General features: G+C 53.2%; 2 protein-coding genes across 2 annotated transcripts in view; both read right to left on the minus strand.

Annotated features, from left to right (window-relative positions):
- Nucleotides 1-124: 124 nt before the first annotated feature.
- Nucleotides 125-1,772, minus strand: LOC107325364 (actin-like protein 9). Its single transcript, XM_015886120.3, has 2 exons — nt 719-1,772; nt 125-512 (listed from the first exon to the last, which is right to left on the minus strand). The coding sequence occupies exons 1-2, from the start codon at nt 1,724-1,726 to the stop codon at nt 210-212; spliced, it is 1,311 nt and encodes a 436-aa protein (XP_015741606.2). The 5' UTR covers nt 1,727-1,772; the 3' UTR covers nt 125-209.
- A 1,206-nt stretch (nt 1,773-2,978) lies between these two features.
- MUC16 (mucin 16, cell surface associated) overlaps nt 2,979-26,713 on the minus strand; it is a 56,965-nt gene continuing 33,230 nt past the window's right edge. The window contains 80 exon segments of the mRNA XM_085517667.1: nt 2,979-3,187; nt 4,042-4,121; nt 4,725-4,769; nt 4,872-5,047; nt 5,483-5,547; nt 5,646-5,809; nt 6,317-6,471; nt 6,747-6,814; nt 7,023-7,183; nt 7,522-7,694; nt 7,986-8,053; nt 8,169-8,311; nt 8,444-8,470; nt 8,740-8,912; nt 9,308-9,375; nt 9,485-9,627; nt 9,878-9,916; nt 10,017-10,189; nt 10,342-10,409; nt 10,519-10,661; nt 10,912-10,950; nt 11,051-11,223; nt 11,376-11,443; nt 11,553-11,695; nt 11,946-11,984; nt 12,085-12,257; nt 12,410-12,477; nt 12,587-12,729; nt 12,980-13,018; nt 13,119-13,291; nt 13,444-13,511; nt 13,621-14,013; nt 14,015-14,052; nt 14,153-14,325; nt 14,478-14,545; nt 14,655-14,797; nt 15,048-15,086; nt 15,187-15,359; nt 15,512-15,579; nt 15,689-15,831; nt 16,082-16,120; nt 16,221-16,393; nt 16,546-16,613; nt 16,723-16,865; nt 17,116-17,154; nt 17,255-17,427; nt 17,580-17,647; nt 17,757-17,899; nt 18,150-18,188; nt 18,289-18,461; nt 18,614-18,681; nt 18,791-18,933; nt 19,184-19,222; nt 19,323-19,495; nt 19,648-19,715; nt 19,825-19,967; nt 20,218-20,256; nt 20,357-20,529; nt 20,682-20,749; nt 20,859-21,001; nt 21,252-21,290; nt 21,391-21,563; nt 21,716-21,783; nt 21,893-22,035; nt 22,286-22,324; nt 22,425-22,597; nt 22,750-22,817; nt 22,927-23,069; nt 23,320-23,358; nt 23,459-23,631; nt 24,025-24,092; nt 24,202-24,344; nt 24,595-24,633; nt 24,734-24,906; nt 25,301-25,368; nt 25,478-25,620; nt 25,871-25,909; nt 26,010-26,182; nt 26,332-26,399; nt 26,509-26,651. Of these exon segments, the coding sequence (XP_085373793.1) occupies nt 3,092-3,187; nt 4,042-4,121; nt 4,725-4,769; nt 4,872-5,047; nt 5,483-5,547; nt 5,646-5,809; nt 6,317-6,471; nt 6,747-6,814; nt 7,023-7,183; nt 7,522-7,694; nt 7,986-8,053; nt 8,169-8,311; nt 8,444-8,470; nt 8,740-8,912; nt 9,308-9,375; nt 9,485-9,627; nt 9,878-9,916; nt 10,017-10,189; nt 10,342-10,409; nt 10,519-10,661; nt 10,912-10,950; nt 11,051-11,223; nt 11,376-11,443; nt 11,553-11,695; nt 11,946-11,984; nt 12,085-12,257; nt 12,410-12,477; nt 12,587-12,729; nt 12,980-13,018; nt 13,119-13,291; nt 13,444-13,511; nt 13,621-14,013; nt 14,015-14,052; nt 14,153-14,325; nt 14,478-14,545; nt 14,655-14,797; nt 15,048-15,086; nt 15,187-15,359; nt 15,512-15,579; nt 15,689-15,831; nt 16,082-16,120; nt 16,221-16,393; nt 16,546-16,613; nt 16,723-16,865; nt 17,116-17,154; nt 17,255-17,427; nt 17,580-17,647; nt 17,757-17,899; nt 18,150-18,188; nt 18,289-18,461; nt 18,614-18,681; nt 18,791-18,933; nt 19,184-19,222; nt 19,323-19,495; nt 19,648-19,715; nt 19,825-19,967; nt 20,218-20,256; nt 20,357-20,529; nt 20,682-20,749; nt 20,859-21,001; nt 21,252-21,290; nt 21,391-21,563; nt 21,716-21,783; nt 21,893-22,035; nt 22,286-22,324; nt 22,425-22,597; nt 22,750-22,817; nt 22,927-23,069; nt 23,320-23,358; nt 23,459-23,631; nt 24,025-24,092; nt 24,202-24,344; nt 24,595-24,633; nt 24,734-24,906; nt 25,301-25,368; nt 25,478-25,620; nt 25,871-25,909; nt 26,010-26,182; nt 26,332-26,399; nt 26,509-26,651 (8,822 nt within the window). The 3' untranslated portion in view covers nt 2,979-3,091.

Consider the following 26,713-nt stretch of genomic DNA (forward strand, 5'->3'; position numbering starts at 1 on the left):
TCCTCTCATAGGGCAGCTGCTTGTGCCATGGTGTGTGTGTGCTGCTCATCACCTGCAGCTGAGTCTTTGCTTTTACCCTCCCAGCCCTCAGCTGGAACACTGTGGGGATGGAAGATGATCGTGCTCAGGTGGTACAAAATTATTTATTATTGCTTTCAACTGCTTGGTCTGTAGCTACAATAAAACTGCACCAGTGTTTCTTACTGGCTTCAGAAGCACTTCTGGTGGACAATGCATGACCCTGACTCATGGTACTCATCTCGGCGGATCCAGCATGACTGGAAGTTGTGGAGTGAAGCGAGGATGGATCCCCCTGTCCATGCTGCATGCCGCTTCAGATCCAGGCTCCCCACCTGCACCATCAGGCCGGGTGGAAGGTGGTCCAGGAGCTCATGGCACAACCTCTGGTCTATCCCCTTGAAGAGTGAGGAGCCACCACACAGGAGGATGTTGGCAGACAGGGTGGGTATGATGTCCTTTGGGAGATGCATGAGGCACTTCCGCACTGTCTCCTGGATCACAGAAACATAAAGGTTGGTAAAGACCTCTAAGATCATCTGGTCCAACCACTCACCTACCACCAGTATTGCCCACCATACCATGTCCCCAAGTGCTACATCTACCCTTTCCTTAAGCACCTCAAAGGAAGGTGACTCTACCACCCCCCTGGGCAAACAATGCTGCTATTTCTGAGAAGAAATTCTTCCTAATATCCAACCTGGATGCTCACGAAGGATTCTCCCCAGCTGGATGGAGGATTGAAGAGCACCTCTGGACACTGGAAGCGCTCCTTGCCGAGGGTAAGTTTCATCCCATCGGGCAGGGAAATATCCACGGTGTGGGAGCTGGGTGGGAGGAGGCACTCGCTTTGGAAGTCAGCAGCAACATAGCATGCACGCTTGATGATCTCCACCATGTGGCTCATCCCATCACTGAGTACATGCCCTGCGTCCTTCAGAAGAGTTGAAAGGTACCACGTAAGGCATCGTCCTGCTATGTCTGTCAGCTTGGAGCTGCGTGCCATGCTCTTGCCCTCCAGCACTGGCACAACACGGGTGGCTTCATGGCCCATATCCAGCACTAAAGCATTGATCTTGCCATATGCGTAAGCAGAGAGGACTGGCTGAGAGGCCACAAAGAGACCCGGGGTGCCCAGCGTCTCAAAGGCCATCTCTGCCATTTTCTCCCGGCCGGCGATGGGGCTGAACAGTGGCTCTGTGAGGAGCAGTGCATGTTCATTTGGGTTCACCTGGAGCTTGTGTTCAAGGAGATATTTGCACAGGCTTCCAGCTGCTTCCCAGTTGATGACGAAGCCATCGTGCATCACCTCTATGGTTTCAGCGTCAGAGTACAGCAGTGCTTTCTTCCCAATAATCGTACTAGCCCTGCCTTCTTCTGAGCTCATGCGACGGCTCACCAGGGTGCCTACCTCAGCACAGGGGGAATAGTGTCCAGAAAAGCCTGCTCTGAAGCTCCTGGTGCCCATATCAATCACCATTGGGCCTAAGTTCAGCTCATGGTTGCTACTTCTGGAGGAGCTGTCAGTACTGGAGGAGCTGTCAGTACTGGAGGAGCTGTCAGTACTGGAGGATGAGTTGCTGGCAGGGACAAGCTCCAGCTCACCTTGTTGGTATTCATGGAGCATAACTTCTAGGAAGTATCTCCCTATCTGTAGAGAGTCCCCAACTTGGAAAGGCTCCATCGCACCCTCCTGTGGCCCCTCCATCTCAGAACACTGCCTGAGAAACAAAGCTGGGCAGTGAATTCCACTGAGTGAGTTTGGGCAGAATCTGCCAAACTGTGACGTGTTGGAGGGAACTGTGACATCAGCCAGTCACAGTCAACTGTGCATCTCTGTGCTTATATTGTGCCTTGCTGGGCTCAGCACTCACAGAACACCCATGGCAGTGCTGCAGTGTGGCTATGAGAGCTGATGAAAAGTTGCATTGCATCTGTGCTCCTTCTGGTGCTGCTGCATTGGGCAAACTGCAGTGTGAAAAAGCTGTAATGTGAGAGCATTCCCTCATTTTATTTCTCCTGCTGCCCCCTAAAGCTGGTGGGTTTTATTGGATAGGAACAGGTTTTGCATGTTCCTGTCTGCACCAAACTCATGCAATCTTATAGAGCAGGGTGGGGGGAAAGGATAATAAGGGACATCTCAACACCTCTAGGAAATGGCTCCACAAAATAGCAGCGTGGTGCATGTTGGCTGTTGCATCTCTACACCCTGTGCTGTCCCCCCCCATTTGCATTCCTTTGTATCTCATTGGGTAAGAGGGAGTGACATGGGACAGTCATAAGGAAGATGTGGGATAGAGCCTTAAAAGGACTTTCCAGCCCCAGCTTTGCTCACAGCATTGATGTTGTTGCTGCTGTCACATGTGGGTGGCATGGAAACCTGTGAAGTCTTTCACAAGCAGCCGTAGAAGGCTTTTAAGCTGGTGATGCTGACATAATCCCGGGTGCTTGAAAACCTTTGTTTGATCATGCAAAAAAGATTTCTATTCCTCAGGCTCTTCATTGAGGAACCTGACCTGGTAGGTGAACCGGTCCACCCTGCCCTGAGGAGGTTTCCTTTGAAAGTAAAAGGGCAGTTTGCATGGAAACGCTGCCTGCAGTGGAAGGATTAATGACTAATCGTGGTTTCATTAACTCTAGTGCTTTCACTTTCAGCACAGTCTAATGATAGCATCAAATAATTACCTAGAGATCAGCACTGCCTCCCCCTGTGCTCTGCAGCAAGTTGAGGTGTGCTGAGCTTATGGGCACTGCTGTGGTTATAAGGGCAGGAAGACTCCCAGTCTCCATAAAAACAGGCCCTATATTATGGGATTATAACATCAGGCCCTATATTATGGGATGCTCAATTGGAGATCTGGGTGGGACAAATGCATTTTCTGCCTTGGGATGGAACTCTGTTGTTGGCATCGTATGAAAATAGTTGTGGTAAGAGTGTGAAGGTTTACCCCAAGACAAGAGAAAATGCTAAACATAATTTATTAAAGAAACATTTTTTCTAGTACTCGTAAACATTATTTTTCCTTCATGAATGGATGAACAGGTCTGTGAAAACAATACTTCATCTGTTCTGTCAATGGACTTTTGTGCCCAGATGTGGGAAGAACACACCGTACGTGCTCTGTTGAACCTGGTACAGATTTGACTTTCTCCTTAGGCAAACGACAATCTGGTGGGAAAGGAATAATGTTAATGGCAAAAAAAAAGGAAAGAAGTTTGCAAAAGGCAAATTTCACTGAACAGTCCCAAACCACCCTGGTGTGAGATGTCCTCTGTGTGACAGATGGAGGGAGCTGGTGAAGGAGCCACTTGCCAAGGCAGAAGCCCACACAGTCCCTAGTTTTAAATCTGAGCCTTTTCCTCTTGCAGTCCTGCTGACTAATTTTTTACTCCTGAACCTCCAAGGGCAGGAATCCATGTTCTCTGCAGACTGAGCAAAGCAAACAGAGCTGCAGATGAAACTATACTATTAAGACACTGTCTCCTATTAAATAAGGATCAGTGATCAAGAAGGATCTGCTCTGCTGTTTCCAAAGGGATGCAGCTGGAATGCAATCCAGCAGTGCTGCTACAGGATGCGTTAGGAAAACTGAGAACAAAATTCTGTATCTGATTACCTGTAGGTAATTTCTGCTATATTCATTTATCAGTAACTTGATGATTCTGAACAGGGCTGAGGTTGAAGAGAGGTGTTGTAGGAGATCCTCCATTCAACCTGCTTGCACCTTTTTGGCTTTTTATTTGTCTTTCTGCAGAAGACTCTGGATCTCATATGTGATCTACTGCCTCCTTCCCTAGAAATCTGTTTAGCAAGCTGTAAATATCCTTCCCCACACTCATATGCACAAGTTTGAGAAGCCAGGCAGTAACTGGAGGAGGATTTGGCAGGGAGTTTGCTGTGGCTGTGCGTGCTGGGGTTGTGCTCCCACCATGTGGCTGTCTGACAGTTCCTCCTGCAGCAACTCAGATGACTGGGCTCTGCTATAGCCAAAAGTGAGGTAGGAGAGCAAAAGGACCACTTACCAGGAAACATAACAACAGGAGGAGAATGAACCCAAGCAGGGCAAAAACACAGATGAGGATTATTGCCCAGAATTGAAGCTCTGCAGAGGCAAAATAGGAACACATCAGTTTTTTTGGACACTTAGTTGTTTTACCCGGGACAGAAAGAGATCTTGCCCTGGGGCAGTTTGGAAGTACTATATAGACAGACAGGTGAGGCAAAATCACTGGACGGCTGCTTCTAGCCCTCCTTGGCCACAGAACAAATATGCCTTGATGGTGTTAAGAATGGTAAGGGTGTACAAAAACCCAAATCAAATGGAATGATGGTCCAGGGAGGTACAACTTCAAATGCAACTCAGGGTGCTGTGGAGCCCACAGATGGTTTCTGGGGTGTTCAGAGAGACAAAGTTATCTCCTGGACCCCTCGAGGGTGAGGACAGGGCTCAGTGCCAGCAAAACTAACTGTAGTTAGCTGTTGATGGTGAAAAGAAAAGCAACGTTTTCCGAGTACTTCTTTTTCCTGTTTACTGTTGGTAGTGAAACTATGGCTGGGCTCACAATGCTGTTTGTCTCCTAAGACTCCTGGATTTCTGGGCTTTTCCACAGGTCTTAACTCCATTCAGAGTAAGCGGTGTTACTTTACTGTAGCTCAAGTGTTTGGTGGTTTTAGGATGAATCACTCTAACAACAAAAACACTCACCATATCTTTTGGACTCCTGTTCTGCTGTTGTGAGCGAAGAGTAATCTGGAAAAAGAAAGGGTGGGACAGTTGAGAAACAGAGCACTACAGAGGTGACAAAAACAAAAGTAACAAAAGTTCCTGCAAAGTCATCTTGGGAGCACTTGCCTTCAACCATTAAACTCTGCGTATCCAGCTCATAGGTGGGGCCCAGCTTGGTGAACCCGTCAGTCAAGCGTTGCAGCTCCTTGTACACCTCTTGCTTTTGTAAAGGCCTTGAGTAGAGGTCGTGTGTGAATTTGCAGACAGAGGTGATGCTTGTGTAAGGTTTCCTATAGACTGACCTGGAGTATGAAAACCAGAATAATTGTTATGGGACAGTCATCCCTTGGTGCCACACCTCCACATTTCTTGAGCACCTCCAGGGATGGGGACCCCACCATCTCCGCAGCCTTGTGAAATCCACCCAATGACTCAATCCCAGGCATTTCTAAGAAAAAACAGCTCATGTTTTGTTTTGTTTGTTTCTCCAAAGAGGTGGTGGAGAAGATAAAGTAAATTTAGATCTCAGGGCAGTCAGTTATCATGACCATTTGTAAATATGTTTAATTTTTAGCTTATTTGAATAAGCCTAATGAGAGAATGAGCATGTTTTATGTGTCATCAAGAGCACAGATGTTGGCAGTGACGTGTAAACACCGTGGCTGTGGATCTGAATGCCATTTCTGCTTAAATACTCTTTATGAACAAAATGAAAGCACTTCCAAAGTAGGTCATACCCAAAGCTTTCCACAGTACAGCCAGTGAAGTAGTTCTTCATGCTGCTGCTTCTGAATACATTGAGCTGATGGGAAGAAATGGAACAATTGAGGAAAATGAGTAAATTTAATGCATCTTTAATCTGGACAGGGAAGTCATTCCGAGCAATAGCTTGGAACTTACCTCTTTCTCAATTTTCTCTTTGCTCTCTTGGTACATCTGTGACTTGGAGTCCTGCAGTTCTGAGGAGTATGGAAGGTTGGTGATTCCGAATTTTAATCTGAAGCTTTCTTTCTCAGACTTGAGAGGTGTTTTGTCAGGTTCTGCTTCAATTGCTAGTTCCAAGCCTGGAAAGTGAGAGAAAGGGTTAGGACAAATTCTGGCAAAGAGAAATGGAGGTTCTTCTGCCAATCGGTGGTTGGAATGCTTAATTGGATATATGTGATGAAGTCCTAACAGGTTAATAGAAAGTGAGTTACACTGGCATCTGACAGCAAATTCCCAAACTACCCTTTGAAATATCAATCTTTCAGCAAAGTGCTAAGCTAGTTAGTTCTTTTGGATTTGTACATATGGATAAAAGTAGGTTTATTCCTCACTGCTTGAAGTTATGGTAATTAGTCATCTCTTCATATTTTTTTTTTTTCTTGATTAGCATTGAATAGTCACAGGAGCAATTGAAGACTAAAGGATTAGACTGAGTGGGTCAAAAAACATGGCTCAACTGTGACCTCAGTTCAGTAGTTCAGCTTAGTAATAGACTTCTCCCTGAGTTAGAGAAGAGAATGGGGAATTCTATGGCAGTGGGTTGATCTGGGTGGAAAAAGGGTGGCTGAGATTTGAACTGTATGTACCATTTACTGAGAATTCTTGCAACTGGTAGCTGCTCCCCAGCCATAGTCCGGTTGTATTTGTAGTCCCATTCTGAAAAGCCCTTTCAACCACGGCCCTGTTGATGCTGGGCTTTTGCTGGAAGAAGCAATTGCAGTCAACCACTATGGATCCAGCCCTATGGACAGAAACAGAGGTCCTGAGTTAAAAACTTAGCCATTGTGGTAAAATTGCAGATGGCAATTAGTAAATACTGGTCTGGGGGTACCCTACAAAAATCTTGAATCTGAGTTCACATCAGCTAGGAAGAATTCAAAGTGATGAATTCTAGGAAGCTGATGAGGCATGAACAAAACTGTTAAGGACAGGTGAAATTCTGCACTTGGCTGCTACGGAACAGTACCAGGGCGTTGCAATCTTTTAAACCTTTTAAAATAGGGTTCTATTACAGACCTTAGTCTTGTGATACTGCAGTTTAGGAATTGGTCTCGTAAGTTACTCTGACGGTATAATTGGTTCATCTGAAAGAAAGAAAAATCTTGTGTTCAATAATGAGTTCTGGACCTCTGGTAGATGCTTTAGAGCAGAAGGAGGGCCTGTAGCCTGTGGTGGCTTTTTTTGTTTGTTTGTTTTGTTTTTTAATCAAACAGTAGTTTAATTAAACATGCAGTAGTTGCTGCAAAAGTTGACCAGTAGAAATATGGTTATATTTGAACTGCATCTCCTTACCTTTTTATTGATGCTTTCCAGTGCTGCTTTGTATTCTGGAGATTGAGAGTCTGTGTTAGTTAAGTTTTCGTTGACTATTCTAAAGCTCAGTTTGTATCCTGTTATGGGGGCTTTATTCAAGGCAGGCTTTTTGGTGGGAGCTGTGTCTGTGATATGGAAACCTACATTTTAAAAAAAAAAGGTAGAGTGCTTTTATTTTTACAGCAAGTCTATGCACACCACAAAACCAATATTGGTACATCCCCGTTTAGTTCATATGATGCAACAATGATGTTGTGCAGGAATTTATATGATTTAAGGGCTGTAAGTGCTCTTAGATGAGGAACAACATGCTGGCTTTTTATTTATTTATTTATTGCCTTAATACTAAAACATACTGATTCTCAACAAACCAAAGGGAAAAGTTCATTAGTACTCGAGCCCCGATGGAGTGGAAGAATGAGGAGTGCTCTCCAAGTGACACCATAATCATTGCTTTTTACTGCTTTTGCATGCTTACCATTAATGTACAGACTGTTCTTCTCTAGGCTGTAGTGCCCTAGTCTGGTGGTGCCATTTGTCATGGTGTTCAGCTCATGATAAACTGTTTCTCTGTCAAACCTGGCCGTGCTGATGTTGTTTATGTAGCTGCAGACAGCATCCACACCTGTGTCACCCCTGCGTCTCCCAGACCTAAGTGAAAACATCAGACATGTTGTTTAGGATGCTGCTGATGCTTACAGAACACCCTGTGTATGACTATGAATAATGGCACAGCTGAACTCATGATATCTTTCAGTGGAATATGGAGAGCTGTGGCAGCAGCATTTAGATAACAAACTGATTTTTACCATCAATAAATTTGTGACTAGGAAAGAAGTTGCCACTGGCTTCTGTTTTCTGGATTTAGCACGTGTAGTAACTTATGCAAGTTAAGTTGCGTGAGAAAGGACAAATAGATAATTGAACTTTCAAGAATCTTACCTAAATCTCATTACTTTACATCCTGTGTAGACAGAGCCTATGCTGCTTCTTTTGAACAGAGGGTCAATCTATTCAAAACAACAGTAATTAAGTAAATTTGAGAACTTGAAAGCATATCCTGAGTTTAACACAGACCAGATCATCACCATAACTCAAAATGGGCAAGGCCAGAGCCAGACTTACATAATGTTTGATAACTTTCTCTGTAGAAATGAATCTGCGGGAACTGGGTGCATCCAGATCTGCAGTGTACTGGAGGTTGGTCAAGGTGAAATTAACTGTGAAATGGCTGGTTCTTGAGCTTGGAGCAGAAGTTATGCTCAGATCTGTAATGAAATGGGAGAAGGATTATTATTTTAATGTAGAAAAAGCTATACTTAGTTTCAAAGACACTCAGAATCCTTTCAAACTTCAAGAAATGTTCCTGTCAAGGAAACTATTTTTAGCAAAGCACTTACGTGATCTCTGGAGTGGTTCATTATAACCTGAAAAGGAAATGCAAGAGAAATATAATGTGAGTGAACTATACACTTAGAGAATGAAAGAGGAGATAATTCAACGGATGATTCAAGAATGAATCACCAGAACCAGTCCCTGAGGGTGTGAATCTAATAAATTCTTCCTTGAGCAAAAGGAAAAAAAATAAAAAAAAGCAAGAACAAAATGAATCCTAAAATTGAGATGAAAAAATGAGATGCACAAAAATAAATACAAATTGTGATAAAAACGTAGAAACACAGAAGAAGACATTCACCGTTGATGTAGAGGCTGGTCGCGATCAGGCTGTAGGGGCCCAGGCGCGTGATGGCTCTGGTCTTGTTGCTCACTTCGTGGTAGAGGCCCACTCTGTCCAAGTCAGGGCTGGAGGGCTCCTTCCTGTAGGTGCAGACGAGGTCCACGCCTGTGTTGTCGCCTTGCCTCACGGACCTAGAAATGCAAATCCATGCCTGAGCACATGGCTTCGGCAACTCGTTGCTCAGTGGTCGACAGATTTTGCTGTTTCCGAATGTGTGCGTCTCCGCCAAGGCATGCTCGGTATTCCCCCATCAGGCCAAGCTGGGGCTGTCTTCCACTCAAGCCTCCACGGAAGCTAGGTGATTTTTCAGGAAGCCGTTGGCACGAGAAGACTTTGGAGTCATTCTTTAGCCAGCAGCAAGACACGAGGAATAGGGGGATGGCCGTGAGGAGAGGTCACGAGGGATGAAGTCGTGATGGAGCATGAGAGCCGGGAGAAGGTCTCGGTGTTGTCAGAGCAGTAGTGTTGTGGGAGCCCGAGTGCTGGCATTAGACAGGGGACACAGGGATGCGCAACCCATACGTACCTGAAGCCTGTGGTTGCGCATCCAAGGAACCTGGGGCCGATGCTGGTGTCCTTCAGAAGGCGGTTGAGCTGCCAACGAGAAAGGTTTCTGATGAGAAGCGTTCTTGTGACCCTGGATGCATTTTAGCCCCGTTGTCAGGCTTTCCTTTTGGCCTTGTCACCGTTGAATGCTACCTACCAAGGTGGTCATGACTCTCTGGGTGGTGTTGAACTTTGCCGAGTGTGGAATGTCCAGGTCGGAGTCGTAGGGGAGATTGGTGATGGTGTAGTTGACGGTGAAATGCTCGAGGCCTGCCGGTGTGGTTGGTGGCCGAGTGGGAGCTGCAAGAAGCAGAAACGGGGAGTGAAACGGTGCAGGAGGAGAGCAGTGAAGGCTGAGAGAGGGCAAAGGCCGTGGTGACTGGCCAGCTATTTCTCCTCCCCAGCCCTCATGATGATGGGAGAGCCTGGCTGGTTCTGCACTTGTGGCGGGGATCACAAGCTCAGTCCCAGAGACACATCTACATGGGACGAGAGGCCCGCGAGGCACCAGTTGCCTTTTGGGTGCATCCTGTCCCTGCATGGTACTCACTGGGCGTCACTGGCTGCGTCACTGGCTGTTCGTTGTAGCCTGGAAGAAGAGGAAGAGTCATGAGCTGGTGCTCAGTGAGGGGAAGGCGGAGGACCAGAGGAGGCTGCCAGAGGGAGGCAGCAGGAGAGGCTTTGTTCACCGTTGACGTAGAGGCTGGTCGCGTTCAGGCTGTAGGGGCCCAGGCGCGTGATGGCTCTGGTCTTGTTGCTCACTTCGTGGTAGAGGCCCACTCTGTCCAAGTCAGGGCTGGAGGGCTCCTTCCTGTAGGTGCAGACGAGGTCCACGCCTGTGTTGTCGCCTTGCCTCACAGACCTAAAAACATAAAGCACGGCCATCACGAGGGATGAAGTCGTGATGGAGCATGAGAGCCGGGAGAAGGTCTCGGTGTTGTCAGAGCAGTAGTGTTGTGGGAGCCCGAGTGCTGGCATTAGACAGGGGACACAGGGATGCCAACCCATACGTACCTGAAGCCTGTGGTTGCACATCCAAGGAACCTGGGGCCAATGCTGGTGTCCTTCAGAAGGCGGTTGAGCTGCCAACGAGAAAGGTTTCTGATGAGAAGCGTTCTTGTGACCCTGGATACTTTCTAGCCCCGGTGTCAGGCTTTCCTTTTGGCCTTGTCACTGTTGAATGCTACCTACCAAGGTGGTCATGACTCTCTGGGTGGTGTTGAACTTTGCAGAGTGTGGAATGTCCAGGTCGGAATCGTAGGGGAGATTGGTGATGGTGTAGTTGACGGTGAAACGCTCGAGGCCTGCCGGTGTGGTTGGTGGCCGAGTGGGAGCTGCAAGAAGCAGAGACGGGGAGTGAAACGGTGCAGGAGGAGAGCAGTGAAGGCTGAGGGAGGGCAAAGGCAGTGGTTCCTGGCCAGCTATTTCTCCTCCCCAGCCCTCATGATGATGGGAGAGCCTGGCTGGTTCTGCACTTGTGGCGGGGATCACAAGCTCAGTCCCAGAGACACATCTACATGGGACGAGAGGCCCGCGAGGCACCAGTTGCCTTTTGGGTGCATCCTGTCCCTGCATGGTACTCACTGGGCGTCACTGGCTGCGTCACTGGCTGTTCGTTGTAGCCTGGAAGAAGAGGAAGAGTCATGAGCTGGTGCTCAGTGAGGGGAAGGCGGAGGACCAGAGGAGGCTGCCAGAGGGAGGCAGCAGGAGAGGCTTTGTTCACCGTTGACGTAGAGGCTGGTCGCGTTCAGGCTGTAGGGGCCCAGGCGCGTGATGGCTCTGGTCTTGTTGCTCACTTCGTGGTAGAGGCCCACTCTGTCCAAGTCAGGGCTGGAGGGCTCCTTCCTGTAGGTGCAGACGAGGTCCACGCCTGTGTTGTCGCCTTGCCTCACAGACCTAAAATCATAAAGCACGGCCATCACGAGGGATGAAGTCGTGATGGAGCATGAGAGCCGGGAGAAGGTCTCGGTGTTGTCAGAGCAGTAGTGTTGTGGGAGCCCGAGTGCTGGCATTAGACAGGGGACACAGGGATGCCAACCCATACGTACCTGAAGCCTGTGGTTGCACATCCAAGGAACCTGGGGCCAATGCTGGTGTCCTTCAGAAGGCGGTTGAGCTGCCAACGAGAAAGGTTTCTGATGAGAAGCGTTCTTGTGACCCTGGATACTTTCTAGCCCCGGTGTCAGGCTTTCCTTTTGGCCTTGTCACTGTTGAATGCTACCTACCAAGGTGGTCATGACTCTCTGGGTGGTGTTGAACTTTGCAGAGTGTGGAATGTCCAGGTCGGAATCGTAGGGGAGATTGGTGATGGTGTAGTTGACGGTGAAACGCTCGAGGCCTGCCGGTGTGGTTGGTGGCCGAGTGGGAGCTGCAAGAAGCAGAGACGGGGAGTGAAACGGTGCAGGAGGAGAGCAGTGAAGGCTGAGGGAGGGCAAAGGCAGTGGTTCCTGGCCAGCTATTTCTCCTCCCCAGCCCTCATGATGATGGGAGAGCCTGGCTGGTTCTGTACTTGTGGCGGGGATCACAAGCTCAGTCCCAGAGACACATCTGCATGGGACGAGAGGCCCGCGAGGCACCAGTTGCCTTTTGGGTGCATCCTGTCCCTGCATGGTACTCACTGGGCGTCACTGGCTGCGTCACTGGCTGTTCGTTGTAGCCTGGAAGAAGAGGAAGAGTCATGAGCTGGTGCTCAGTGAGGGGAAGGCGGAGGACCAGAGGAGGCTGCCAGAGGGAGGCAGCAGGAGAGGCTTTGTTCACCGTTGACGTAGAGGCTGGTCGCGTTCAGGCTGTAGGGGCCCAGGCGCGTGATGGCTCTGGTCTTGTTGCTCACTTCGTGGTAGAGGCCCACTCTGTCCAAGTCAGGGCTGGAGGGCTCCTTCCTGTAGGTGCAGACGAGGTCCACGCCTGTGTTGTCGCCTTGCCTCACAGACCTAAAAACATAAAGCACGGCCATCACGAGGGATGAAGTCGTGATGGAGCATGAGAGCCGGGAGAAGGTCTCGGTGTTGTCAGAGCAGTAGTGTTGTGGGAGCCCGAGTGCTGGCATTAGACAGGGGACACAGGGATGCCAACCCATACGTACCTGAAGCCTGTGGTTGCACATCCAAGGAACCTGGGGCCAATGCTGGTGTCCTTCAGAAGGCGGTTGAGCTGCCAACGAGAAAGGTTTCTGATGAGAAGCGTTCTTGTGACCCTGGATACTTTCTAGCCCCGGTGTCAGGCTTTCCTTTTGGCCTTGTCACCGTTGAATGCTACCTACCAAGGTGGTCATGACTCTCTGGGTGGTGTTGAACTTTGCAGAGTGTGGAATGTCCAGGTCGGAATCGTAGGGGAGATTGGTGATGGTGTAGTTGACGGTGAAACGCTCGAGGCCTGCCGGTGTGGTTGGTGGCCGAGTGGGAGCTGCAAGAAGCAGAGACGGGGAGTGAAACGGTGCAGGAGGAGAGCAGTGAAGGCTGAGGGAGGGCAAAGGCAGTGGTTCCTGGCCAGCTATTTCTCCTCCCCAGCCCTCATGATGATGGGAGAGCCTGGCTGGTTCTGCACTTGTGGCGGGGATCACAAGCTCAGTCCCAGAGACACATCTACATGGGACGAGAGGCCCGCGAGGCACCAGTTGCCTTTTGGGTGCATCCTGTCCCTGCATGGTACTCACTGGGCGTCACTGGCTGCGTCACTGGCTGTTCGTTGTAGCCTGGAAGAAGAGGAAGAGTCATGAGCTGGTGCTCAGTGAGGGGAAGGCGGAGGACCAGAGGAGGCTGCCAGAGGGAGGCAGCAGGAGAGGCTTTGTTTACCGTTGACGTAGAGGCTGGTCACGTTCAGGCTGTAGGGGCCCAGGCGCGTGATGGCTCTGGTCTTGTTGCTCACTTCGTGGTAGAGGCCCACTCTGTCCAAGTCAGGGCTGGAGGGCTCCTTCCTGTAGGTGCAGACGAGGTCCACGCCTGTGTTGTCGCCTTGCCTCACAGACCTAAAAACATAAAGCACGGCCATCACGCTGGATGAAGTCGTGATGGAGCATGAGAGCCGGGAGAAGGTCTCGGTGTTGTCAGAGCAGTAGTGTTGTGGGAGCCCGAGTGCTGGCATTAGACAGGGGACACAGGGATGCCAACCCATACGTACCTGAAGCCTGTGGTTGCACATCCAAGGAACCTGGGGCCAATGCTGGTGTCCTTCAGAAGGCGGTTGAGCTGCCAACGAGAAAGGTTTCTGATGAGAAGCGTTCTTGTGACCCTGGATACTTTCTAGCCCCGGTGTCAGGCTTTCCTTTTGGCCTTGTCACCGTTGAATGCTACCTACCAAGGTGGTCATGACTCTCTGGGTGGTGTTGAACTTTGCCGAGTGTGGAATGTCCAGGTCGGAATCGTAGGGGAGATTGGTGATGGTGTAGTTGACGGTGAAACGCTCGAGGCCTGCCGGTGTGGTTGGTGGCCGAGTGGGAGCTGCAAGAAGCAGAGACGGGGAGTGAAACGGTGCAGGAGGAGAGCAGTGAAGGCTGAGGGAGGGCAAAGGCAGTGGTTCCTGGCCAGCTATTTCTCCTCCCCAGCCCACATGATGATGGGAGAGCCTGGCTGGTTCTGCACTTGTGGCGGGGATCACAAGCTCAGTCCCAGAGACACATCTGCATGGGACGAGAGGCCCGCGAGGCACCAGTTGCCTTTTGGGTGCATCCTGTCCCTGCATGGTACTCACTGGGCATCACTGGCTGCGTCACTGGCTGTTCGTTGTAGCCTGGAAGAAGAGGAAGAGTCATGAGCTGGTGCTCAGTGAGAGGAAGGCGGAGGACCAGAGGAGGCTGCCAGAGGGAGGCAGCAGGAGAGGCTTTGTTCACCGTTGACGTAGAGGCTGGTCGCGTTCAGGCTGTAGGGGCCCAGGCGCGTGATGGCTCTGGTCTTGTTGCTCACTTCGTGGTAGAGGCCCACTCTGTCCAAGTCAGGGCTGGAGGGCTCCTTCCTGTAGGTGCAGACGAGGTCCACGCCTGTGTTGTCGCCTTGCCTCACAGACCTAAAATCATAAAGCACGGCCATCACGAGGGATGAAGTCGTGATGGAGCATGAGAGCCGGGAGAAGGTCTCGGTGTTGTCAGAGCAGTAGTGTTGTGGGAGCCCGAGTGCTGGCATTAGACAGGGGACACAGGGATGCCAACCCATACGTACCTGAAGCCTGTGGTTGCACATCCAAGGAACCTGGGGCCAATGCTGGTGTCCTTCAGAAGGCGGTTGAGCTGCCAACGAGAAAGGTTTCTGATGAGAAGCGTTCTTGTGACCCTGGATACTTTCTAGCCCCGGTGTCAGGCTTTCCTTTTGGCCTTGTCACCGTTGAATGCTACCTACCAAGGTGGTCATGACTCTCTGGCTGGTGTTGAACTTTGCCGAGTGTGGAATGTCCAGGTCGGAATCGTAGGGGAGATTGGTGATGGTGTAGTTGACGGTGAAACGCTCGAGGCCTGCCGGTGTGGTTGGTGGCCGAGTGGGAGCTGCAAGAAGCAGAGACGGGGAGTGAAACGGTGCAGGAGGAGAGCAGTGAAGGCTGAGGGAGGGCAAAGGCAGTGGTTCCTGGCCAGCTATTTCTCCTCCCCAGCCCTCATGATGATGGGAGAGCCTGGCTGGTTCTGCACTTGTGGCGGGGATCACAAGCTCAGTCCCAGAGACACATCTACATGGGACGAGAGGCCCGCGAGGCACCAGTTGCCTTTTGGGTGCATCCTGTCCCTGCATGGTACTCACTGGGCGTCACTGGCTGCGTCACTGGCTGTTCGTTGTAGCCTGGAAGAAGAGGAAGAGTCATGAGCTGGTGCTCAGTGAGGGGAAGGCGGAGGGCCAGAGGAGGCTGCCAGAGGGAGGCAGCAGGAGAGGCTTTGTTCACCGTTGACGTAGAGGCTGGTCGCGTTCAGGCTGTAGGGGCCCAGGCGCGTGATGGCTCTGGTCTTGTTGCTCACTTCGTGGTAGAGGCCCACTCTGTCCAAGTCAGGGCTGGAGGGCTCCTTCCTGTAGGTGCAGACGAGGTCCACGCCTGTGTTGTCGCCTTGCCTCACAGACCTAAAAACATAAAGCACGGCCATCACGCTGGATGAAGTCGTGATGGAGCATGAGAGCCGGGAGAAGGTCTCGGTGTTGTCAGAGCAGTAGTGTTGTGGGAGCCCGAGTGCTGGCATTAGACAGGGGACACAGGGATGCCAACCCATACGTACCTGAAGCCTGTGGTTGCACATCCAAGGAACCTGGGGCCAATGCTGGTGTCCTTCAGAAGGCGGTTGAGCTGACAACGAGAAAGGTTTCTGATGAGAAGCGTTCTTGTGACCCTGGATACTTTCTAGCCCCGTTGTCAGGCTTTCCTTTTGGCCTTGTCACCGTTGAATGCTACCTACCAAGGTGGTCATGACTCTCTGGCTGGTGTTGAACTTTGCCGAGTGTGGAATGTCCAGGTCGGAATCGTAGGGGAGATTGGTGATGGTGTAGTTGACGGTGAAACGCTCGAGGCCTGCCGGTGTGGTTGGTGGCCGAGTGGGAGCTGCAAGAAGCAGAGACGGGGAGTGAAACGGTGCAGGAGGAGAGCAGTGAAGGCTGAGGGAGGGCAAAGGCAGTGGTTCCTGGCCAGCTATTTCTCCTCCCCAGCCCTCATGATGATGGGAGAGCCTGGCTGGTTCTGCACTTGTGGCGGGGATCACAAGCTCAGTCCCAGAGACACATCTACATGGGACGAGAGGCCCGCGAGGCACCAGTTGCCTTTTGGGTGCATCCTGTCCCTGCATGGTACTCACTGGGCGTCACTGGCTGCGTCACTGGCTGTTCGTTGTAGCCTGGAAGAAGAGGAAGAGTCATGAGCTGGTGCTCAGTGAGGGGAAGGCGGAGGACCAGAGGAGGCTGCCAGAGGGAGGCAGCAGGAGAGGCTTTGTTTACCGTTGACGTAGAGGCTGGTCACGTTCAGGCTGTAGGGGCCCAGGCGCGTGATGGCTCTGGTCTTGTTGCTCACTTCGTGGTAGAGGCCCACTCTGTCCAAGTCAGGGCTGGAGGGCTCCTTCCTGTAGGTGCAGACGAGGTCCACGCCTGTGTTGTCGCCTTGCCTCACAGACCTAAAAACATAAAGCACGGCCATCACGCTGGATGAAGTCGTGATGGAGCATGAGAGCCGGGAGAAGGTCTCGGTGTTGTCAGAGCAGTAGTGTTGTGGGAGCCCGAGTGCTGGCATTAGACAGGGGACACAGGGATGCCAACCCATACGTACCTGAAGCCTGTGGTTGCACATCCAAGGAACCTGGGGCCAATGCTGGTGTCCTTCAGAAGGCGGTTGAGCTGCCAACGAGAAAGGTTTCTGATGAGAAGCGTTCTTGTGACCCTGGATACTTTCTAGCCCCGTTGTCAGGCTTTCCTTTTGGCCTTGTCACCGTTGAATGCTACCTACCAAGGTGGTCATGACTCTCTGGGTGGTGTTGAACTTTGCCGAGTGTGGAATGTCCAGGTCGGAATCGTAGGGGAGATTGGTGATGGTGTAGTTGACGGTGAAACGCTCGAGGCCTGCCGGTGTGGTTGGTGGCCGAGTGGGAGCTGCAAGAAGCAGAGACGGGGAGTGAAACGGTGCAGGAGGAGAGCAGTGAAGGCTGAGGGAGGGCAAAGGCAGTGGTTCCTGGCCAGCTATTTCTCCTCCCCAGCCCTCATGATGATGGGAGAGCCTGGCTGGTTCTGCACTTGTGGCGGGGATCACAAGCTCAGTCCCAGAGACACATCTACATGGGACGAGAGGCCCGCGAGGCACCAGTTGCCTTTTGGGTGCATCCTGTCCCTGCATGGTACTCACTGGGCGTCACTGGCTGCGTCACTGGCTGTTCGTTGTAGCCTGGAAGAAGAGGAAGAGTCATGAGCTGGTGCTCAGTGAGGGGAAGGCGGAGGGCCAGAGGAGGCTGCCAGAGGGAGGCAGCAGGAGAGGCTTTGTTCACCGTTGACGTAGAGGCTGGTCGCGTTCAGGCTGTAGGGGCCCAGGCGCGTGATGGCTCTGGTCTTGTTGCTCACTTCGTGGTAGAGGCCCACTCTGTCCAAGTCAGGGCTGGAGGGCTCCTTCCTGTAGGTGCAGACGAGGTCCACGCCTGTGTTGTCGCCTTGCCTCACAGACCTAAAAACATAAAGCACGGCCATCACGAGGGATGAAGTCGTGATGGAGCATGAGAGCCGGGAGAAGGTCTCGGTGTTGTCAGAGCAGTAGTGTTGTGGGAGCCCGAGTGCTGGCATTAGACAGGGGACACAGGGATGCCAACCCATACGTACCTGAAGCCTGTGGTTGCACATCCAAGGAACCTGGGGCCAATGCTGGTGTCCTTCAGAAGGCGGTTGAGCTGCCAACGAGAAAGGTTTCTGATGAGAAGCGTCCTTGTGACCCTGGATACTTTCTAGCCCCGGTGTCAGGCTTTCCTTTTGGCCTTGTCACCGTTGAATGCTACCTACCAAGGTGGTCATGACTCTCTGGGTGGTGTTGAACTTTGCCGAGTGTGGAATGTCCAGGTCGGAATCGTAGGGGAGATTGGTGATGGTGTAGTTGACGGTGAAATGCTCGAGGCCTGCCGGTGTGGTTGGTGGCCGAGTGGGAGCTGCAAGAAGCAGAGACGGGGAGTGAAACGGTGCAGGAGGAGAGCAGTGAAGGCTGAGGGAGGGCAAAGGCAGTGGTTCCTGGCCAGCTATTTCTCCTCCCCAGCCCTCATGATGATGGGAGAGCCTGGCTGGTTCTGTACTTGTGGCGGGGATCACAAGCTCAGTCCCAGAGACACATCTGCATGGGACGAGAGGCCCGCGAGGCACCAGTTGCCTTTTGGGTGCATCCTGTCCCTGCATGGTACTCACTGGGCGTCACTGGCTGCGTCACTGGCTGTTCGTTGTAGCCTGGAAGAAGAGGAAGAGTCATGAGCTGGTGCTCAGTGAGGGGAAGGCGGAGGACCAGAGGAGGCTGCCAGAGGGAGGCAGCAGGAGAGGCTTTGTTCACCGTTGACGTAGAGGCTGGTCGCGTTCAGGCTGTAGGGGCCCAGGCGCGTGATGGCTCTGGTCTTGTTGCTCACTTCGTGGTAGAGGCCCACTCTGTCCAAGTCAGGGCTGGAGGGCTCCTTCCTGTAGGTGCAGACGAGGTCCACGCCTGTGTTGTCGCCTTGCCTCACAGACCTAAAAACATAAAGCACGGCCATCACGAGGGATGAAGTCGTGATGGAGCATGAGAGCCGGGAGAAGGTCTCGGTGTTGTCAGAGCAGTAGTGTTGTGGGAGCCCGAGTGCTGGCATTAGACAGGGGACACAGGGATGCCAACCCATACGTACCTGAAGCCTGTGGTTGCACATCCAAGGAACCTGGGGCCAATGCTGGTGTCCTTCAGAAGGCGGTTGAGCTGCCAACGAGAAAGGTTTCTGATGAGAAGCGTTCTTGTGACCCTGGATACTTTCTAGCCCCGGTGTCAGGCTTTCCTTTTGGCCTTGTCACCGTTGAATGCTACCTACCAAGGTGGTCATGACTCTCTGGCTGGTGTTGAACTTTGCCGAGTGTGGAATGTCCAGGTCGGAATCGTAGGGGAGATTGGTGATGGTGTAGTTGACGGTGAAACGCTCGAGGCCTGCCGGTGTGGTTGGTGGCCGAGTGGGAGCTGCAAGAAGCAGAAACGGGGAGTGAAACGGTGCAGGAGGAGAGCAGTGAAGGCTGAGGGAGGGCAAAGGCAGTGGTTCCTGGCCAGCTATTTCTCCTCCCCAGCCCTCATGATGATGGGAGAGCCTGGCTGGTTCTGCACTTGTGGCGGGGATCACAAGCTCAGTCCCAGAGACACATCTACATGGGACGAGAGGCCCGCGAGGCACCAGTTGCCTTTTGGGTGCATCCTGTCCCTGCATGGTACTCACTGGGCGTCACTGGCTGCGTCACTGGCTGTTCGTTGTAGCCTGGAAGAAGAGGAAGAGTCATGAGCTGGTGCTCAGTGAGGGGAAGGTGGAGGACCAGAGGAGGCTGCCAGAGGGAGGCAGCAGGAGAGGCTTTGTTCACCGTTGACGTAGAGGCTGGTCGCGTTCAGGCTGTAGGGGCCCAGGCGCGTGATGGCTCTGGTCTTGTTGCTCACTTCGTGGTAGAGGCCCACTCTGTCCAAGTCAGGGCTGGAGGGCTCCTTCCTGTAGGTGCAGACGAGGTCCACACCTGTGTTGTCGCCTTGCCTCACAGACCTAAAAACATAAAGCACGGCCATCACGCTGGATGAAGTCGTGATGGAGCATGAGAGCCGGGAGAAGGTCTCGGTGTTGTCAGAGCAGTAGTGTTGTGGGAGCCCGAGTGCTGGCATTAGACAGGGGACACAGTGATGCCAACCCATACGTACCTGAAGCCTGTGGTTGCACATCCAAGGAACCTGGGGCCAATGCTGGTGTCCTTCAGAAGGCGGTTGAGCTGCCAACGAGAAAGGTTTCTGATGAGAAGCGTTCTTGTGACCCTGGATACTTTCTAGCCCCGGTGTCAGGCTTTCCTTTTGGCCTTGTCACCGTTGAATGCTACCTACCAAGGTGGTCATGACTCTCTGGGTGGTGTTGAACTTTGCCGAGTGTGGAATGTCCAGGTCGGAATTGTAGGGGAGATTGGTGATGGTGTAGTTGACGGTGAAACGCTCGAGGCCTGCCGGTGTGGTTGGTGGCCGAGTGGGAGCTGCAAGAAGCAGAGACGGGGAGTGAAACGGTGCAGGAGGAGAGCAGTGAAGGCTGAGGGAGGGCAAAGGCAGTGGTTCCTGGCCAGCTATTTCTCCTCCCCAGCCCTCATGATGATGCGAGAGCCTGGCTGGTTCTGCACTTGTGGCGGGGATCACAAGCTCAGTCCCAGAGACACATCTACATGGGACGAGAGGCCCGCGAGGCACCAGTTGCCTTTTGGGTGCATCCTGTCCCTGCATGGTACTCACTGGGCGTCACTGGCTGCGTCACTGGCTGTTCGTTGTAGCCTGGAAGAAGAGGAAGAGTCATGAGCTGGTGCTCAGTGAGGGGAAGGCGGAGGACCAGAGGAGGCTGCCAGAGGGAGGCAGCAGGAGAGGCTTTGTTCACCGTTGACGTAGAGGCTGGTCGCGTTCAGGCTGTAGGGGCCCAGGCGCGTGATGGCTCTGGTCTTGTTGCTCACTTCGTGGTAGAGGCCCACTCTGTCCAAGTCAGGGCTGGAGGGCTCCTTCCTGTAGGTGCAGACGAGGTCCACGCCTGTGTTGTCGCCTTGCCTCACAGACCTAAAAACATAAAGCACGGCCATCACGAGGGATGAAGTCGTGATGGAGCATGAGAGCCGGGAGAAGGTCTCGGTGTTGTCAGAGCAGTAGTGTTGTGGGAGCCCGAGTGCTGGCATTAGACAGGGGACACAGGGATGCCAACCCATACGTACCTGAAGCCTGTGGTTGCACATCCAAGGAACCTGGGGCCAATGCTGGTGTCCTTCAGAAGGCGGTTGAGCTGCCAACGAGAAAGGTTTCTGATGAGAAGCGTTCTTGTGACCCTGGATACTTTCTAGCCCCGGTGTCAGGCTTTCCTTTTGGCCTTGTCACCGTTGAATGCTACCTACCAAGGTGGTCATGACTCTCTGGCTGGTGTTGAACTTTGCCGAGTGTGGAATGTCCAGGTCGGAATCGTAGGGGAGATTGGTGATGGTGTAGTTGACGGTGAAACGCTCGAGGCCTGCCGGTGTGGTTGGTGGCCGAGTGGGAGCTGCAAGAAGCAGAAACGGGGAGTGAAACGGTGCAGGAGGAGAGCAGTGAAGGCTGAGGGAGGGCAAAGGCAGTGGTTCCTGGCCAGCTATTTCTCCTCCCCAGCCCTCATGATGATGGGAGAGCCTGGCTGGTTCTGCACTTGTGGCGGGGATCACAAGCTCAGTCCCAGAGACACATCTACATGGGACGAGAGGCCCGCGAGGCACCAGTTGCCTTTTGGGTGCATCCTGTCCCTGCATGGTACTCACTGGGCGTCACTGGCTGCGTCACTGGCTGTTCGTTGTAGCCTGGAAGAAGAGGAAGAGTCATGAGCTGGTGCTCAGTGAGGGGAAGGCGGAGGGCCAGAGGAGGCTGCCAGAGGGAGGCAGCAGGAGAGGCTTTGTTCACCGTTGACGTAGAGGCTGGTCGCGTTCAGGCTGTAGGGGCCCAGGCGCGTGATGGCTCTGGTCTTGTTGCTCACTTCGTGGTAGAGGCCCACTCTGTCCAAGTCAGGGCTGGAGGGCTCCTTCCTGTAGGTGCAGACGAGGTCCACACCTGTGTTGTCGCCTTGCCTCACAGACCTAAAAACATAAAGCACGGCCATCACGCTGGATGAAGTCGTGATGGAGCATGAGAGCCGGGAGAAGGTCTCGGTGTTGTCAGAGCAGTAGTGTTGTGGGAGCCCGAGTGCTGGCATTAGACAGGGGACACAGGGATGCCAACCCATACGTACCTGAAGCCTGTGGTTGCACATCCAAGGAACCTGGGGCCAATGCTGGTGTCCTTCAGAAGGCGGTTGAGCTGCCAACGAGAAAGGTTTCTGATGAGAAGCGTTCTTGTGACCCTGGATACTTTCTAGCCCCGGTGTCAGGCTTTCCTTTTGGCCTTGTCACCGTTGAATGCTACCTACCAAGGTGGTCATGACTCTCTGGGTGGTGTTGAACTTTGCCGAGTGTGGAATGTCCAGGTCGGAATTGTAGGGGAGATTGGTGATGGTGTAGTTGACGGTGAAACGCTCGAGGCCTGCCGGTGTGGTTGGTGGCCGAGTGGGAGCTGCAAGAAGCAGAGACGGGGAGTGAAACGGTGCAGGAGGAGAGCAGTGAAGGCTGAGGGAGGGCAAAGGCAGTGGTTCCTGGCCAGCTATTTCTCCTCCCCAGCCCTCATGATGATGGGAGAGCCTGGCTGGTTCTGCACTTGTGGCGGGGATCACAAGCTCAGTCCCAGAGACACATCTACATGGGACGAGAGGCCCGCGAGGCACCAGTTGCCTTTTGGGTGCATCCTGTCCCTGCATGGTACTCACTGGGCGTCACTGGCTGCGTCACTGGCTGTTCGTTGTAGCCTGGAAGAAGAGGAAGAGTCATGAGCTGGTGCTCAGTGAGGGGAAGGCGGAGGGCCAGAGGAGGCTGCCAGAGGGAGGCAGCAGGAGAGGCTTTGTTCACCGTTGACGTAGAGGCTGGTCGCGTTCAGGCTGTAGGGGCCCAGGCGCGTGATGGCTCTGGTCTTGTTGCTCACTTCGTGGTAGAGGCCCACTCTGTCCAAGTCAGGGCTGGAGGGCTCCTTCCTGTAGGTGCAGACGAGGTCCACGCCTGTGTTGTCGCCTTGCCTCACAGACCTAAAAACATAAAGCACGGCCATCACGAGGGATGAAGTCGTGATGGAGCATGAGAGCCGGGAGAAGGTCTCGGTGTTGTCAGAGCAGTAGTGTTGTGGGAGCCCGAGTGCTGGCATTAGACAGGGGACACAGGGATGCCAACCCATACGTACCTGAAGCCTGTGGTTGCACATCCAAGGAACCTGGGGCCAATGCTGGTGTCCTTCAGAAGGCGGTTGAGCTGACAACGAGAAAGGTTTCTGATGAGAAGCGTTCTTGTGACCCTGGATGCATTTTAGCCCCGTTGTCAGGCTTTCCTTTTGGCCTTGTCACCGTTGAATGCTACCTACCAAGGTGGTCATGACTCTCTGGGTGGTGTTGAACTTTGCCGAGTGTGGAATGTCCAGGTCAGAATCGTAGGGGAGATTGGTGATGGTGTAGTTGACAGTGAAACGCTCGAGGCCTGCCGGTGTGGTTGGTGGCCGAGTGGGAGCTGCAAGAAGCAGAGACGGGGAGTGAAACGGTGCAGGAGGAGAGCAGTGAAGGCTGAGGGAGGGCAAAGGCAGTGGTTCCTGGCCAGCTATTTCTCCTCCCCAGCCCTCATGATGATGGGAGAGCCTGGCTGGTTCTGTACTTGTGGCGGGGATCACAAGCTCAGTCCCAGAGACACATCTGCATGGGACGAGAGGCCCGCGAGGCACCAGTTGCCTTTTGGGTGCATCCTGTCCCTGCATGGTACTCACTGGGCGTCACTGGCTGCGTCACTGGCTGTTCGTTGTAGCCTGGAAGAAGAGGAAGAGTCATGAGCTGGTGCTCAGTGAGGGGAAGGCAGAGGACCAGAGGAGGCTGCCAGAGGGAGGCAGCAGGAGAGGCTTTGTTCACCGTTGACGTAGAGGCTGGTCGCGTTCAGGCTGTAGGGGCCCAGGCGCGTGATGGCTCTGGTCTTGTTGCTCACTTCGTGGTAGAGGCCCACTCTGTCCAAGTCAGGGCTGGAGGGCTCCTTCCTGTAGGTGCAGACGAGGTCCACGCCTGTGTTGTCGCCTTGCCTCACAGACCTAAAAACATAAAGCATGGCTTGAGCATCTGGCTTCGGCACCTCGTTGCTCAGTGGTCGACAGGCATTGCTGCTTCCGAATGTGTGCGTCTCTGCCAAGGCATGCTTGGTATTCCCCCATCAGGCCAAGCTGGGGCTCTCTTCCACTCAAGCCTCCACGGAAGCTAGGTGATTTTTCAGGAAGCCGTTGGCACGAAAAGACTTTGGAGTCATTCTTTGGCCAGCAGCAAGACCCGAGGAATAGGGGATGGCCGTGAGGGGAGGTCACGAGGGATGAAGTCGTGATGGAGCATGAGAGCCGGGAGAAGGTCTCGGTGGTGTCAGAGCAGTAGTGTTGTGGGAGCCCGAGTGCTGGCATTAGACAGGGGACACAGGGGTGCCAACCCATACGTACCTGAAGCCTGTGGTTGCACATCCAAGGAACCTGGGGCCAATGCTGGTGTCCTTCAGAAGGCGGTTGAGCTGCCAACAAGAAAGGCTTCTGATGAGAAGCATTCTTGTGACCCTGGATACTTTCTAGCCCCGGTGTCAGGCTTTCCTTTTGGCCTTGTCACCGTTGAATGCTACCTACCAAGGTGGTCATGACTCTCTGGCTGGTGTTGAACTTTGCCGAGTGTGGAATGTCCAGGTCGGAATCGTAGGGGAGATTGGTGATGGTGTAGTTGACGGTGAAACGCTCGAGGCCTGCCGGTGTGTTTGGTGGCCGAGTGGGAGCTGCAAGAAGCAGAGACGGGGAGTGAAACGGTGCAGGAGGAGAGCAGTGAAGGCTGAGGGAGGGCAAAGGCAGTGGTGCCTGGCCAGCTATTTCTCCTCCCCAGCCCTCATGATGATGCGAGAGCCTGGCTGGTTCTGCACTTGTGGCGGGGATCACAAGCTCAGTCCCAGAGACACATCTGCATGGGACGAGAGGCCCGTAAGGCACCAGTTGCCTTTTGGGTGCATCCTGTCCCTGCATGGTACTCACTGGGCGTCACTGGCTGCGTCACTGGCTGTTCGTTGTAGCCTGGAAGAAGAGGAAGAGTCATGAGCTGGTGCTCAGTGAGGGGAAGGTGGAGGACCAGAGGAGGCTGCCAGAGGGAGGCAGCAGGAGAGGCTTTGTTCACCGTTGACGTAGAGGCTGGTCGCGTTCAGGCTGTAGGGGCCCAGGCGCGTGATGGCTCTGGTCTTGTTGCTCACTTCGTGGTAGAGGCCCACTCTGTCCAAGTCAGGGCTGGAGGGCTCCTTCCTGTAGGTGCAGATGAGGTCCACGCCTGTGTTGTCGCCTTGCCTCACAGACCTAAAAACATAAAGCACGGCCTGAGCACCTGGCTTCAGCACCTCGTTGCTCAGTGGTCGACAGGCTTTGCTGCTTCCGAATGTGTGCGTCTCTGCCAAGGCAGGATCGGTATTCCCCCATCAGGCCAAACTGGGGCTCTCTTCCACTCAAGCCTCCACGGAAGCTAGGTGATTTTTCAGGAAGCCGTTGGCACGAGAAGACTTTGGAGTCATTCTTTGGCCAGCAGCAAGACCCGAGGAATTGGGGGATGGCCGTGAGGGGAGGTCACGAGGGATGAAGTCGTGATGGAGCATGAGAGCCGGGAGAAGGTCTCGGTGGTGTCAGAGCAGTAGTGTTGTGGGAGCCCGAGTGCTGGCATTAGACAGGGGACACAGGGGTGCCAACCCATACGTACCTGAAGCCTGTGGTTGCACATCCAAGGAACCTGGGGCCAATGCTGGTGTCCTTCAGAAGGCGGTTGAGCTGCCAACGAGAAAGGTTTCTGATGAGAAGCGTTCTTGTGACCCTGGATACTTTCTAGCCCCGTTGTCAGGCTTTCCTTTTGGCCTTGTCACCGTTGAATGCTACCTACCAAGGTGGTCATGACTCTCTGGGTGGTGTTGAACTTTGCCGAGTGTGGAATGTCCAGGTCGGAATCGTAGGGGAGATTGGTGATGGTGTAGTTGACGGTGAAACGCTCAAGGACTGCCGGTGTGGTTGGTGGCTGAGTGGGAGCTGCAAGAAGCAGAGACGGGGAGTGAAACGGTGCAGGAGGAGAGCAGTGAAGGCTGAGGGAGGGCAAAGGCAGTGGTTCCTGGCCAGCTATTTCTCCTCCCCAGCCCTCATGATGATGCGAGAGCCTGGCTGGTTCTGCACTTGTGGCGGGGATCACAAGCTCAGTCCCAGAGACACATCTACATGGGACGAGAGGCCCGCGAGGCACCAGTTGCCTTTTGGGTGCATCCTGTCCCTGCATGGTACTCACTGGGCGTCACTGGCTGCGTCACTGGCTGTTCGTTGTAGCCTGGAAGAAGAGGAAGAGTCATGAGCTGGTGCTCAGTGAGGGGAAGGCGGAGGACCAGAGGAGGCTGCCAGAGGGAGGCAGCAGGAGAGGCTTTGTTCACCGTTGACGTAGAGGCTGGTCGCGTTCAGGCTGTAGGGGCCCAGGCGCGTAATGGCTCTGGTCTTGTTGCTCACTTCGTGGTAGAGGCCCACTCTGTCCAAGTCAGGGCTGGAGGGCTCCTTCCTGTAGGTGCAGACGAGGTCCACGCCTGTGTTGTCGCCTTGCCTCACAGACCTAAAAACATAAAGCACGGCCATCACGAGGGATGAAGTCGTAATGGAGCATGAGAGCCGGGAGAAGGTCTCGGTGTTGTCAGAGCAGTAGTGTTGGAGCCCGAGTGCTGGCATTAGACAGGGGACACAGGGATGCCAACCCATACGTACCTGAAGCCTGTGGTTGCACATCCAAGGAACCTGGGGCCAATGCTGGTGTCCTTCAGAAGGCGGTTGAGCTGCCAACGAGAAAGGTTTCTGTTGAGAAGCGTTCTTGTGACCCTGGATGCATTTTAGCCCCGTTGTCAGGCTTTCCTTTTGGCCTTGTCACCGTTGAATGCTACCTACCAAGGTGGTCATGACTCTCTGGGAGGTGTTGAACTTTGCCGAGTGTGGAATGTCCAGGTCGGAATCGTAGGGGAGATTGGTGATGGTGTAGTTGACGGTGAAACGCTCGAGGACTGCTGGTGTGGTTGGTGGCCGAGTGGGAGCTGCAAGAAACAGAGACAGGGATTGAGATAGATCACTATTTTATTCCCTGTGGTTCATGTTT

This window comes from Coturnix japonica, chromosome 16 (assembly GCF_054131305.1).
Source record: "Coturnix japonica strain WE chromosome 16, WE-NBRP24, whole genome shotgun sequence".
In the NCBI taxonomy this organism is placed as follows: domain Eukaryota; kingdom Metazoa; phylum Chordata; class Aves; order Galliformes; family Phasianidae; genus Coturnix; species Coturnix japonica.

What these genes read in the sequence shown, in the direction of transcription:
- LOC107325364 (XM_015886120.3), bottom strand. Translation starts at nt 1,726, where the DNA reads ATGGAGGGGCCACAGGAGGGTGCGATGGAGCCTTTCCAAGTTGGGGAC. An exon ending in AATCCTTCGTGAGCATCCAG is followed by an intron (nt 513 to 718) that starts GTTGGATATTAG and finishes TCTGTGATCCAG; the next exon opens with GAGACAGTGCGGAAGTGCCT.